The sequence below is a fragment of the Pseudorasbora parva genome, chromosome 18 (genome assembly GCF_024679245.1).
Source record: "Pseudorasbora parva isolate DD20220531a chromosome 18, ASM2467924v1, whole genome shotgun sequence".
In the NCBI taxonomy this organism is placed as follows: Eukaryota; Metazoa; Chordata; class Actinopteri; order Cypriniformes; family Gobionidae; genus Pseudorasbora; species Pseudorasbora parva.
In genome coordinates, this window is record NC_090189.1 from 20,891,288 (window position 1) to 20,906,802 (window position 15,515).

A 15,515-nucleotide genomic window follows, 5' to 3' on the forward strand; every position below is an offset into this window, starting at 1 on the left:
CTGAGCTTGACGACGTAGATGTGACGTGAGCAACCTGTCTGACAGTAGATCTTCTAGTAGTTGTGGAAAATAAAATCTGAATCACGTTGTTTAAATATTTTCTCCCGCTGCTTTTGGCTCACTATGGGCTTCTCCCCATTCTTCTCCCTTGACTTTATCAGACTTTGTCTCCACGTCCCCCCGACTGCCTCATAGACAGTAAAAAGTTGCTTCTGAGCGTCTCCTTCTGTCTATACGGTAATTTCTCAACTGTGCGACAGAGTCGCGTTGGTTATGACGCAATCCTTAGCCTATTTTTACAAAAACAGCTTCTACGGGGCGATAGTGTAAGATACAAGGTAACGGAGCCTTTTATGCACTGTCGTGTTTCTTTAGAAATAAACAATGAACAAATGGAGTCTTTAAACGTCTCAGATGTAAAGTTATTCACTGTCAAAGTGACTCAAAATGAATGGGAGTCAATGGGATGCTAACAGCAGGTGATGGCTTGGTTAGCAATGGCAGCCCCTAGGGGTGGAACGCTTTCCGAGTGCTAGATTACCCCCTTGCGCTCACCCCTAGCCTTATTATGTCTTAAAACAACTAGTCATACCAAAGCTGCTCTATAGAGAGTTATACAGGCAACTAGTGGTTACACCAGGATGTTACTTGTTTTCTTTCTATACTCTCAACAGATGGTGCTAATTTGCCTTCAAATAAATTAATTTTAAAGGTCTATACTATATTAGATTTTTTTAAATTAATAAATAAATATTAAATAGTACCACAAAACCCTCTCAAAATGCTAAATAAAAAAAGGAAAAATATTATTAAACTAAAAAGAAGTTACATTTCAGGGGTCCGGTCACTTTTGACCACTAGTGTTTTCCAAGTAAAGAACAATGTCAAACAAAAAAAGGCAGTGCTGTGCATTTAATCAGGACCTAAAGCTGCATTTATTTCAAATAAAAATAGTAATATTGAGAAATTTTATTAAAAAAATTAAATAACTGTTTTAATTAAAATATGTTTAAAATGTATAACCTGTGATGGCTAAGCTGAATTTTCAGCATCATTACTCCAGTCTTCAGTGTCACATGATTCTTCACAAATTCTAATATGCTGATTTGCTGTTTAAGAAAGAAACATTTCTTATTATTATCAATGTTGAAAACAGGTGTGCTGTGTAATATTTTTGTAGACACGGTATATAATGCATTTGAAAGCATTTACTTGAAATATAAAACTTTTGTAACAATATAAATGTCCTTGTCAATTTTTATTAATTTATTGCATCCATAATAATCGTATTCACCCATATTCAATTAACTTTTGAACAGTATAGCGTAAAAATGTAACTTTTAGGAGTCCACTTACTGTAAGACCACAAAACCACAAAGCTCCTTTTTTGATTTCACAAGGTCTTTAAAAAAGTAACATGGATAGAAGAAGGGAGTAGGGATGGGGAAGACTTTTCTTTTCTTTGTACAATCCCAGGTGCCGTCACTACACCAAAGAGACCGAAACATGCAGCAGGCCGGAAGAACAACACATACATGAACACACAAGTAAATGTTTCTATTCAACGTTTCTATAGACCACACCTTATGTTAACAGCATGCCAAAAGGAAAATGTGATTCAGGAGATCCTCAAAGACCACAGTTCATTCAGGAGCCACATGCAGACAACTTGCAGCCACATGCAAAGTGCTGCACCAGCAAGCAAGTGAATAAAAACAAACACAGCTCAAGGCCAAAGAACTTTCAGGCAGTGAGCATCCACAGAGTTTACTGACACAACAATGGCATGATGAGGCTTATTAAGTGATGTTTCAGAGGCAGTCGTGAGTAAGACTGTAAAGATTCACAAGTATATTCAAGATTCACATGCATATTCACATGCACAAAAGCAGCCAAGCATTCGGTCCAGACGGACGTGTAAACAATGTACCTGTGACAATGACCTCCACGGATGCTGAGCCTGTCCCAATGCTGTTGGTGGCGTCGCAGAGGTATGTGCCCGCGATGTCATAGGTTACAGGACCTTTGAAGATCAGCACATCATCACGCATTTCGGCTGTACTCGGCATCGTTCCATTCAAGCTAGAGAGAGAAATGCTCATCAGGATGTGCGTGAGATTTCACTGATCCTAAGATGCAAAAAACTACTTTTTTAATATCTTAGAGGAATGTTCTGGAATAAGTTTAATTGCATTTCTATTAAACTTTTAACTGACAAAACATTTTTTGTGTGTGTTTATAGTAATGCACTTACAATGACATTGTGTGGGGCAAGGCATCGTACCAAAATAAATGGTACAAAAACACAAGTAAAGCCAGAAAATGTAACCACAAGACTGAATCAAAATAAGTGCTTAAAGTGCAAAAAATATGAGATTCATTTTACATGGAATGCCCTTGGCCTATAGACATCAACTGTAAGTGCAATGCACACCTGAGTTTAAATTATTTTCTGTGGTAACCGACAAACTTACTGAACCCAGAACATTCCTTAAAATAAAATGTTGTCATTTTGGACAACGGTATATTTTGCCATCATTTTGCCATCTTAGACCATCATTCAATATATTTTTATAATGATAAATGATAAATTAGCACAAAATTCGAAGGCATGTTATTTACTTACTATCTCCACTGAAACAAAGAGATGGATGGGTTGGCGTCGGCCAAGCAGGTGAGCTGAACGTTTTCTCTGTTTAAATACCAGTTTCCATCGAAGCCATCTATTAACACCTCTGGTTCATCTGTAGACAAGGAGCAAAATACAACATAAATGTATATTTTTTGTATATATGTATGTACATAAATGCATTCTGACTACTGTTAAAGAGTTGGATTTTCATGCTAAACATGGCTAAAATAAAAAGAAATTAAAAATGAGTTGGATGTTTGATGGGAGTATTTCTGTGCAAAATATACTGCTTCAGGATTCTAACAAGTTTTGTAAAGTTTTTTTTATTTTTAGTATGGCCCTGTATGACGTCATAAAGAGAGAGCAAGAGCACGGCCATCAACGAGCTTCGAGCTTTAGTGCTGCACTTGCTCGAGAAAGATTTGTCATTTTGTTTTTAGACCACAAAATCGACAATGCCACTAAAGAAGTGTGTTTTTATTTGTGAGGGAAAGATAACTGTTTTCTTTGATAACTAGCTTTCCAAATAGCCCAGCCTTAAGGAAACAGTGGATGCAGTTTGTTTTTCCGGAGCAGCAACGGAGCAGAACAGCGTGTGTGTGTGTGTGTGTGTGTGTGTACTTGTGACCCTTTAGCTCCGCCCACTGCACGCCTCCACGAGTCTGGCTGTTTTCGGACAGAATTAACACAGCAGGTATGTTTACATGGAGCACTGTAATCGGTTTAAAAGTACAATCCGAATGAAAATGCTCCATATAAACACCTGAATCGGAATAAAAATGCTCAAACTGAATGAAATTGTAGTCGGTTTGAGAGGGGTGGGATAAACCTTTTCATGAACCGATGAAATGAAAAATGTATCCATGTAAATGACCTGACCCAATTATTTTCAGTGTGTGTCCTCATATGACGTGATACACAGCGTGCGCCTACACCAGTGACCGCGCACCGCATTCACACGCAGGCTATAATGTTGAGAGGAAATTTTAATTTTAATTTTTCTGAGGGGTAAACTTGTTATTTCGTAAGAAGTTATGAAGATAATATTGGCATAATGACACAGACATAGCCAGGCTACATCCTCTCATCTTGACAGCGTTTGTCCCAGGCACTTTTTACTTCAACTGCGCCTGACAGAATAATACATTTTTTCTGAGATGATTGCACTTTATAACAAATACAGCGCCTTGTGAAAGTATTCGGCCCCCTTGAACTTTGCCACCTTTTGCCACATTTCAGGCTTCAAACATAAAGATATAAAACTGTAATTTTTTGTGAAGAATCAACAAGTGGGACACAATCATGAAGTGGAATGAAATTTATTGGATATTTCAAACTTTTTTAACAAATCAAAAACTGAAAAATTGGGCGTGCAAAATTATTCGGCCTCTTTACTTTCAGTGCAGCAAACTCTCTCCAGAAGTTTAGTGAGGATCGCTGAATGATCCAATGTTGACCTAAATGACTAATGATGAGAAATAGAATCCACCTGTGTGGAATCAAGTCTCCGTATAAATGCACCTGCCCTGTGATAGTCTCAGAGGTCTGTTTAAAGCGCAGAGAGCATCACGAAGAACAAGGAACAAACCAGGCAGGTCCGAGATACTGTTGTGGAGAAGTTTAAAGCTGGATTTGGATACAAAAAGATTTCCCAAGCTTTAATCATCCCAAGGAGCTCTGTGCAAGCGATAATATTGAAATGGAAGGAGTATCAGACCACTGCAAATCTACCAAGACCTGGCCGTCCCTCTAAACTTTCAGCTCATAGAAGAAGACTGATCAGAGATGCAGCCAAGAGGCCCATGATCACTCTGGATGAACTGCAGAGATCTACAGCTGAGGTGGGAGACTCTGTCCATAGGGCAACAATCAGTCGTATACTGCACAAATCTGGCCTTTATGGAAGAGTGGCAAGAAGAAAGCCATTTCTTAAAGATATCCATAAAAAGTGTCCTTTAAAGTTTGCCACAAGCCACCTGGGAGACACACCAAACATGTGGAAGAAGGTGCTCTGGTCAGATGAAACCAAAATTGAACTTTTTGGCAACAATGCAAAAGTTTTGTTTGGCATAAAAGCAACACAGCTCATCACCCTGAACACACCATCCCCACGTCAAACATGGTGGTGGCAGCATCATGGTTTGGGCCTGCTTTTCTTCAGCAGGGACAGGGAAGATGGTTAAAATTGATGGGAAGATGGATGGAGCCAAATACAGGACCATTCTGGAAGAAAACCTGATGGAGTCTGCAAAAGACCTGAGACTGGGACGGAGATTTGTCTTCCAACAAGACAATGATCCAAAACATAAAAATCTACAATGGAATGGTTCAAAAATAAACATATCCAGGTGTTAGAATGGCCAAGTCAAAGTTCAGACCTGATCCAATCGAGAATCTGTGGAAAGAACTGAAAACTGCTGTTCACAAACGCTCTCCATCCAACCTCACTGAGCTCAAGCTGTTCTGGAAGGAGGAATGGGCAAACATTTCAGTCTCTCGATGTGCAAAACTGATAGAGACATACCCCATGCGACTTACAGCTGTAATCGCAGCAAAAGGTGGCGCTACAAAGTATTAACTTAAGGGGGGCGAATAATTTTGCACGCCCAATTTTTCAGTTTTTGATTTGTTAAAAAAGTTTGAAATATCCAATAAATTTCGTTCCACTTCATGATTGTGTCCCACTTGTTGTTGATTCTTCACAAAAATTACAGTTTTATATCTTTATGTTTGAAGCCTGAAATGTGGCAAAAGGTCGCAAAGTTCAAGGGGGCCGAATACTTTCGCAAGGCACTGTAAATAGCTTTTATAAAACCGTATAAGTCCTGGTGGCCGGTGAGAGTTGCTATGGCATCCGTGAACACATTCCAGCTGGAGAGGACAGCGTCAACATTTCTGAAGCGGCAGACAAACTGCTCTGTGATGATTGCCATGGAGAGTCAGCACATGTAAACCCCAGATCGGTTTAGATAACGTCTCATGTAAACAGTCCACTGAATCTTTCAATCAGAATTATTTTAATCGGAATGATGAAAAAGTGTGCATGTAAACGTGGCTAGTGTTTCTGTCTTTTATAAATCTGATAAAACTAAATACTATTCAGAGATATGAAGGATGCAACACTACACTATTAGGTACTCAAGATTAACATGAGATTGGTAGAAATTGTATGTGTTATGACCCCTTAAACAGCAACAAAGACTTTCTAATTGAAAATGTTCTAATTGAGACGACATGATGTATTTTTGAATACATATTCATACATATATCAAGTCTATTCTATTATATCCAGACAATCTATTATAATTTGTTGAAAATATGACCCTTCAGAAATCCTAATTTGATTTGAAAATCAGAAAACTGATTTAGTCCTTTTCAATCATCAATGTGCTGTTTAATATTTTTGTGGAAACTGTAAAACATTTTTGTCATGATTTTTTTAAGCAGTGTTAAGTTTAAAAAAACAGTTATTTAAAATAGTTTTGTGTTTAGTTTTTTTGTAACAAAGCAGTCTTCAGTGACTTTTGATTCATTTATTGAATCCCTGCTAATGAAGTATTCATTTTTTTTCCAAAAACGAAAAGCCAAACTTTTGAACCGTAGTGTATAGCATGGTTTCTTACACTGAATGTTGAGCGTGACGCTGTCTGTGAACTGTTCGTCATTATATGTGGAGATGCAGGTGAGCAGCTGTTGGTGTATTTCTCGACTAGGAACCACCAAGTAATCACTGCGCACAGTGACCGTCCCGTCGGGGTTGCTTATCTCCTGGGTGTTAAATTCTCCATCTAAATCAGTTTCCCATGTGATCACACTGGGTGGCTTCCCATTGGCAGAAACACATGTGGCCACAGTCATCTTGAGATCTTTGGATCCTGCCACTATGGAGGGTGTGGACAGACTCATCTGGATCATAGGGCGAACTGCAAGACAAATACAGAGGCTTACAACACAGGCAGAAGACCCCTGGATTACTGTAATATTCTGTCCCACATTATGCTTTGCAAGCTTTTCTGTTAATACATTGTGTTATTCATCAAGAACTACAATGCTCTATATAATAATCAGTTTTCATGGAAAACTTAGTATAGACAAAGGTCCCATCAACTTGGAAAATTATGCAATATGCACAGAAATTATTCTTCTGTGAAATCAAATGTTTTTACTAATCTTAAACCAAAAAAATAAATCTCAGTTAATGTGATGTGAGCGCTACAAAAATCCAGCAAAATCCACTGCAGCACAACCTTGGTGCACACCACAGTGACAGCAGCTAGTCATAACTGCTACAGCAGTAAGTACTTTTACACTGCTCAGGTTAAGAGTAATCTGATGATTGTGAGTTTTCAATTAATCACTAAAGCTAAATCACCAAAGGTTTAACTGGTTTTATGTAACTCATATCTTATATCTCTTAAACTGTCTGAATCTGAAAGACCTTAAACAAATTTGTGAGTCTCTATTTGCAAGTTATTTGGCTTCAATTAATCTCATTTGGAGTCATATTTGTACATACATAATAAACTGTAAAAAATAAAAACGTAAAATGTATTGGTAATTTTCTGTCAGGACATTATCCAGGAATTTTACGGAAATGTCCGTTAGTGCTTAAAACACAATCTAATGCTTAATTCGAAATACAGGTAAAACACCTGTAAACAATACAGAAAATACCTTCATATTTATACAGTAAATTGTGCCCTATTTTATGGACTTTTTTTACAGTGTACAGTCACAAAAATAAATGTATAATGGAAAGATTGCTGTACAGTTGGTATTAAGAGGATATTGGCATTACATACCATAAACAGTAAGATTAACCATGTTCTCCCTGTTGCCAGCTGGGAAGGTTGTGTACTCGCAGATGTAGGTGGATTCATCCAACAGTTTTAGTTTGTTGAAGACTATGGTGGTGTCCTCCAGGGAAGGCGTGCGCTGGCGGATGGCGGGGTTCTTGAAGCGCACGCGCTCTTTAAAGGGGTTGAGAACCGACACGCCCAGGGTTGGATTGGCGATGGCCACGTTCTGTTTAGTCCCATTGACCAGCTTCTGCCAGGTGACCTGGGAGATTTTTACAGGTGGGTTGCTGTTGACAAACTGACAGCGTAGCTCTACCTGTGAGCCCACAAATCCTGACTTACTGCTATCCATCTGGACCATCTGACCACGAACACCTGGGAATGGAAAGATTAACAGTCAGGGTTTCATTAGTCATCTTTCGTGGATGAACATGTAGATCAAATAAAGAACATACAAAGACAGACCTGCAAACTCCTCAGAGTAGGGGGGGGGGGGATATTATTCTGATGGACATCATCTGTTCGCTACGTGAATATATAGAAAAGTATCATTTATTTCTGTGATCAAAGCTGAATTTATCATCATCACTCCAGTCTTCAGTGTCACTAATCGTTCTCATATTAGGATTTGATGCTCAACAAACATTTATGATTATTACAGTGTTGAAAACAGTTTTGCTGCTCATGGTGCTGCTTCATTTTGTGGAAACCACCATACCATTCAAACATTTGTGGTAAAATTAAAAAAGAGAGAAATTAATACTTTTATTGATCAGACATAGGCTACATTAAATTGATCACAAGTGATATTTTTAATATTACAAAAGATAAGAATTTATTTAATAAATGCTGTCCATTGAACTTTCTCAAAGAATCCTGAAAAATAAAATGTATCATGGTTTCCACAAGTTTAAGCAGCACAACTGTTTTCAACACCGATAATAATCAAAAATGTTTCTTGATTATGAAATCCTCATATGAGAATGATTTCTGAAGGATCATGTGACACTGAAGACTGGAGTAATGATGATAAATTCAGCTTTGATCACAGGAATAAATTACACTTTACTATATTCACATAGAAAAAGGATGTTTTCATGTGTAATGGTATCTTACATTATTACTGTTTTAACTGTATTTTTGATTAAATAAATGCAGCTTTGGTGAGCAGAAGAAAAACATTTAAAATCTGTCAGTTAGCACTGCATTATTCATATGATATAGGCCTACTTTATTGTCAATAAATAGCTTACATTGAGATGGCTTGAAATAACAGCATATTGTCGCAATCTTCAGCTGCAGCTCCAGCGTGACAAAGTTCATGCAAAGATAATTTTTTGTCTCTGAATTTAAATCTTGATGTATTCACATTGGTTTCTATTAAATACACTTGCCCGTGACCTCAAGAAGCGCGTGATCAACCGAGGTAGAGAAAGCTGTCTTTAGCGACCCTGTTAACTTGCCCGCCCTTGAGCAAGTAACGCCGGTTCGAATCCCGCTCGGAGCGGGTCGACTAGGATCGGGAAGACCCAGTAAAAGTGCGGGGGATGAAAACACACTTTATTAAAAGTGCGGGGTTTTAAGTGCGGGGCGATATCAAAACCTGTAAAAATTTTTATAAACTACTAGTAGGGTAGACATTGCTTACTCAGTCATGAGATATCCTGTAAATATGTGTACTGTGCTTTCAATGCTGGGGCAATTAGCTCAGTAACTTCACTAATGGGTACATTCAGCTTACTGACCTAAAAAGACTTCTCTATCCATCAATACTATAGCATGTGGAGGACAAAGGGTAATGAAAGGTTGAGAGAACTGAAAGATGGAGGCAAGTCTCTTTACACTGGGCCTGTAGAGCATAAATAAGGTGCAGCAGCTCTTTGCGACTGGGCTTAAATCTAGTTGTCTAAAAATAGGAGGGTTTAAGAACCACGGCTATAGAGAGGTACTTCACCCGCCCCAGCTAAAGGGTGTCTGTAAACACAGCTTGTGTTTACCTGCGGGACATGTGCGTGATACTCCAATCCCCAGCCTCCACATAGCCAGAGGATTCCTAGTGTTAAACCACTTAAAAAAAGGAGACAATCCCTCTCCAATATAAGGCTGCGTATTGAGGCAAAGTCCCTTACATAACTATAAACAACCTTTTTTCCCCCTTTTTTGTGCGGAAAATTCTAGTCCTTTCTGTGGCAGGGAGGTTCAGATATGCCAGTTGTGGTATTTGTGTGTTTCAAGTAATTACAAAAAGAGTTTATGGCATTCAAAAGACAAGCTATTTTTTATCGGCTAAAACCAATTAATTACTTGGTGGTTCATTTTAAAGTTCATAATAATTAAGGCCAAAATAGACAATATGTTTTTATAAAACTGTTGTTACAGATGGAGCCTATAAAACATATTAAACATAAATGATAAATACAACTGAAATAAAAAGCATAAAAAGAAACAAAAATTGGTAAAAAAATAAAAATAAAAAGAGAGAAAAAATGTATTTAAATAAATTTAAATGAAGTATGAAGGAACTTAAAGGTGCACAAAGCCAGTTCATATGACCCAAGTTAAACTATGATGATCATGGTACAATCCAAAGCACCCAGAGTAAAATGCATCTATGAAAAACATTCAGATCCAAATGGGATATTAATAAAATGATTTAGCAAAATCAGATATGCATTTCAAAAAATCCTTCCACGACACAAATTTAATAATGTTAAATGCACTCCTTAAGTCTTCGGTCACTATAGATAGGGTAAGCTTTAAAATCATCAACAACAACAACAACAACGACGAAAAAAATAAATGCGAGTCAGTGGCAGGCAGAAAGTCGGCCATGGATTAGAGTAGACAGTGGGGGAGCAGACTGGCATTCCCAGGCTTTAGGGCTGCTCATGAGAGCCTACACAAACACAGCAAAGCCCTGCTGAATGGGAGGCTGCTGCACGACAGGTTAGAGGAGGTTAGCGACAGCAGCAGATTACAGCACTCAGGATATTGAAGTTCAGCGTCGCTTCCACCTGCATGATAGAGATGCGCAATGCATGATGTTGCATTAAACTGCATGGATACCCAATCGTTGGTTTAACTTAAAAAAGTAAGCTAAGTGGTTGGCTTAAAAGTAATGAAATAAAGAGATTTAGAGGTTTTAAAGATAAATAGAGGTTTAATAAATAAAAACTGAAAGTATTATGTTATCTGAACCACATTTATCATCTAAGTTACTCGTAAACTGGCCAGAGGAGAACTGGCACCCCGGCTGAGCCTGTTTTTTTCCAAGGTTTTTTTCTCCATTCTGTCACGGAGTTTTACTTCCTTGCCACTGTCGCCTTTGTCTTTCTTAGTTGGAGACACTAAATATCTGCCCGCATTGACACTATATGATAATCATGGTTTTGTCCATAGCGGCTGAATCAAATTCTGTTGCATTATTTTCCTGTTAAACACTGTGAAGCTGCTTTAAAACAATCGGCATTGTAAAAAGCGTTATATAAATTAAGGTGGCTTGATTAAGTTGATTTGACAAAAGATTAAAAAAAAAGGAGTGATAAAAAATCTTGAAAATATAGGTCCTTCTCAAAAAATTAGCATATATGATAAATAGGTACATTATTTTCCATAATGTAATGATAAAAAATAAACTTTCATATATTTAAGATTCATTGCACATCAACTGAAATATTTCAGGTCTTTTATTGTTTTAATACTGATGATTTTGGCATACAGCTCATGAAAACCCAAAAATCTAAAAAAATTAGCATATTTCATCCGACCAATAAAAGAAAAGTGTTTTTAATACAAAAAAAGTCAACCTTCAAATAATTATGTTCAGTTATGCACTCAATACTTGGTCGGGAATCCTTTTGCAGAAATGACTGCTTCAATGCGGCGTGGCATGGAGGCAATCAGCCTGTGGCACTGCTGGCACTGTTATGGAGGCCCAGGATGCTTCGATAGCGGCCTTAAGCTCATCCAAAATGTTGGGTCTTGCGTCTCTCAACTTGCTCTTCACAATATCCCACAGATTCTCTATGGGGTTCAGGTCAGGAGAGTTGGCAGGCCAATTGAGCACAGTAATACCATGGTCAGTAAACCATTTACCAGTGGTTTTGGCACTGTGAGCAGGTGCCAGGTCGTGCTGAAAAACAAAATCTTCATCTCCATAAAGCTTTTCAGCAGATGGAAGCATGAAGTGCTCCAAAATCTCCTGATAGCTCGCTGCATTGACCCTGCCCTTGACAAAACACAGTGGACCAACACCAGCAGCTGACATGGCACCCCAGACCATCACTGACTGTGGGTACTTGACACTGGACTTCAGGCATTTTGCATTTTTCATCCAGTTTTCCTCCAGACTCTGGCACCTTGATTTCCGAATGACATGCAAAATTTGCTTTCATCCGAAAAAAGTACATTGGACCACTGAGCAACAGTCCAGTGCTGCTTCTCTGTAGCCCAAAAGTAGCTTGACCTGGGGAATGCGGCAACTGTAGCCCATTTCCTGCACACGCCTCTGCATACGTTCTGTGTCTTACCCTCTTGCTTGAGGGTGTCAATGATGGCCTTCTGGACAGCAGTCTTACCCATGATTGCGGTTTTGAGTAATGAACCAGGCTGGGAGTTTTACAAAGCCTCAGGAATCTTTTGCAGGTGTTTAGAGTTAATTAGTTGATTCAGATGATTAGGTTAATTACTCGTTTAGAGAACCTTTTCATGATATGCAAATTTTTTGAGATTTGTGGTTTTCATGAGCTGTATGCCAAAATCATCAGTATTAAAACAATAAAACACCTGAAATATTTTAGTTTCCATAATTACATTATGGAAAATAATGAACTTTTCTCACATATGCTAATTTTTTGAGAAGGACCTGTATTTTACTGTAGAGATACCAGAATATCCAACTAAAGCCACCCACACACCCTTCACCTTCTATGCAAAGTAAGCAATCATTATTTTAAAGCACGTTCAGTTTTTGAGATTTATATACTTCATTCTGAGTCATTTTTCACAAGTTCGAGCAAGTTACTGATATGACTATAGCACTGACTGAATCAGTGAGATGAACTCAAGAACACAATCAGTCTGATTCGTGAACAAATCATTCAAATCATTTCGTTTTGTGAATTGATTTAACTGATTCAGTGAAAAGATTCAACTTAAATTTGGATAACATTGCTTAGTTGTTTACATAAAATTACTATATAGCTTCAGAATACTCAGAAATAAAGCATTATTCATCATTTTTGATGCTTTGACCCGAAAGCTCCAGTCCTCACTCACTTTAACATTTCTAATTTTTTCAGTTTGTGTTACACAGAAAAAAGGTGACGTAAATTATCAACAACAATATTAAATATAGCTACAAGCAGCCATTTTACCAGGGCATAGCACAACCAACGCAAACAAGGAAGATAGCAACATACCAACTGCAGAAATGAGTAAAGACATTTGGAGACAATTTTAAGCAAAAATGTTGAAAAATGTTAATACATCATGTTTCAATTTCATGTTTTGTTTAGTTATAGCGCCACCAAAAGGCACAATCATACCAATTTTTGTTTGTCCCCAGAGTGAGCCCATAGATGTGTGTGTGAATTTTGGTGAAAATATCTAATTTTGTTTTGGAGTTATAGATATTTATATGAAATAAAAACATACTGACAATGAAATTACTGACACATGACTTTGATTGGATTTTATTCCCTCTTACTATGAATATTTTAACATTTGGGCTGTAACATTTATCTATCGACCTATGTTTCCGAACTTCTGACGCTGGTTTCGTCTCGATCGGACTAGCGGTTTCGAAGATATCTGCTAATGTTTTATAAGCGCTTAATTACAATACTGCACAAACCATATTTAGGAGGCAAGGATTTAGGAGACTCCCATCAAAAACTCCCATCAAAAAATGTCAACCAAAGTTATAAGCATTTAAAAAAAACATATTATCCACTAGGTGGCGCTGTTTCGAAACTTCTCAGGCTACTTCAGGGAATCGTGGGGATGAAATCATGATGTTGCCTCAGATCATGCTTGTGATGAGATACCAAGTTTGGTTTGAATACGATAAAGCTTTGCGGAGATATAGCCTTTAGTATGTTTTTGCAACTGCTACATAATCATTTGTTTGCGCGTTTATCAAAAACGATTTGACAAATCCACCTGAATTCCATAACTTTTTGTAAGCAATGGTGTGAAGATCATCTGGTTCAATTTTCATGTAAATCGGACCAACAGCCTAAGAGCAGTTAAAAAAAGTTGGTTTAATCGTTAATTAAAAATGACGGGAGAAGTTACAGAATGGGAAATGACGTCATAGCGTGCAATAAAATCGGCTTGAGCCAAGGAATCAGAGGAAATTATTCAAAAGTTATTAAACTTGAGTCAAACTTTGGACAGTTGGTGGCACTAAAGGGGAATGATTTAGAGACTCCAAATTTGGTGTGGTTACTATTTTAACTGACCTCTATCAGTGTACCAAATTTTATATTTTTCCCGCAAGCAGTTCTATGGGCTGCCATAGACTTCAATGGCAGAAGAAAAAGAAGAAGAAGCAGAATAATAATAGGAACGCTAACGATTTCAAGAGGGGCTTCGCACCTTTGATTTTTGGCCCCTAATTACTTACTAAAACAAAGATATTTTACATTATCAGACTATATATTCACCAGGTGATTTGGTAAAAATACACAAAAAGTAACCACAAAAGTCGGTTTAAATAGAAGTACACTCTTAAAATTAAGGTTCCATAAAAGGGGATTTTCACAGCAATGCCATATAACAAACATTGTGGGTTCTCCAGAAAGCCTTTCAGTGAAAAGTTCCAACAGTTCCAAGTATCTTCTTTTCTTAGTGTAAAGAACATTTCTAAATAACCTTTTGCCTCTATAAAAGGAGAAAGAATGATGTTCAAGGTTCTTCGTAGAACCATCAAAGAACCTTTATTTTTAAGCGTGCACCAAATTTCAACTTTTTTTCATAAGAACATAAACCTGTGACAGAACCTAAAACAGGATATGTCATCTGCACATGATGACCCAACACACTGATGGGGACTGTGCCTCATAAGTCAGCTGTCATGACACTGAGCACAAAGGCTAATAAGAAATGAAAGCCCTCCGTCAACAAAGGGGACCAAGAACACAGTCCAAACTGCTGTTCAGCTGTCCAGTCCCTTCACTGCATTCGTGAGTCAATCGGAAAAGACACAGACATTTCCACACAGCATGCACTGTCAGCTCAGAAATTTGTTCAGACATTTGTTGCATAATAAAAAGCAAACAGAGTTCCACAGCTTCGCCTCTTATAATATTAAAGGATTAGTTCACCTCACCCTCATGTCATTTCAAACCTGTATGAACACTGTTTTCCAGGATTTCCATTTTCCAATTTAAAAGAATGCACAAGACCCATAAAAGTGTACTACATACTTAGACACTAATTGTGCATTTATTGTTAACTTTAAAATGGGTAAAGATAAGATAAAATGGATCTGCTATGTTTAACGTCTTGACTAATTTTCTGTTTTCTAATGCAAGTATATCCACACAACGTTAGTGCAATATAGTATATTTTTTACAAGCACACCTGTCGATCAAACATGGCTGCTCTGGGGAGTAAATATCACAAACATGTGACCTTATTTCCTCTCACTTTGCTGGTGAACTGATGAGCTCTGGTCTCTGAGCTGATTAAAAGCTTTGAGGAAAGAGAGCTACAGTGCATCCATCACCTAGTGATGCAGAAGACTGATGAACATTTCCAATCATTTTTTGAACAGAATGAACAATGTTTCTTCAATCTTATCTATATGCAACAAACTCTGTTCTGAACTACAAAAGTCCACACAATGTCTAATTATCAAAAACCTTACCATTAAAATCACATGCTTGTAAATAGATGAGCAAAGAGCCAACACAATCTGCCTACGATAAAGAGAATAGTTTGCCACACCACAGTTTCAACACCAAAAACACTATTAAGTAAAACGAGGCCTGATTTAGGCAGCCATTATTATTTTGTGCAATAAAGCTATGATGAATTACACAGCCTCTTCTAATAATTTTACAACCTTATGACAAGTG

The 15,515-nt window shown here is 37.6% G+C and overlaps 1 protein-coding gene across 3 annotated transcripts in view; it reads right to left on the bottom strand.

The window, feature by feature from the left end:
• The window catches only part of nectin1a (nectin cell adhesion molecule 1a), a 36,716-nt gene that overhangs the window by 8,858 nt on the left and 12,343 nt on the right, over nucleotides 1–15,515 (bottom strand). For all 3 annotated transcript variants that reach the window (XM_067424222.1, XM_067424224.1, XM_067424223.1), the window contains exons 2-5: nucleotides 7,435–7,806; nucleotides 6,256–6,555; nucleotides 2,627–2,744; nucleotides 1,931–2,082 (exon numbers count right to left, since the gene is read on the bottom strand). In XM_067424222.1, coding sequence (XP_067280323.1) covers nucleotides 1,931–2,082; nucleotides 2,627–2,744; nucleotides 6,256–6,555; nucleotides 7,435–7,806 — 942 coding nt within the window. The remainder of the gene's footprint in view (nucleotides 1–1,930; nucleotides 2,083–2,626; nucleotides 2,745–6,255; nucleotides 6,556–7,434; nucleotides 7,807–15,515) is intronic.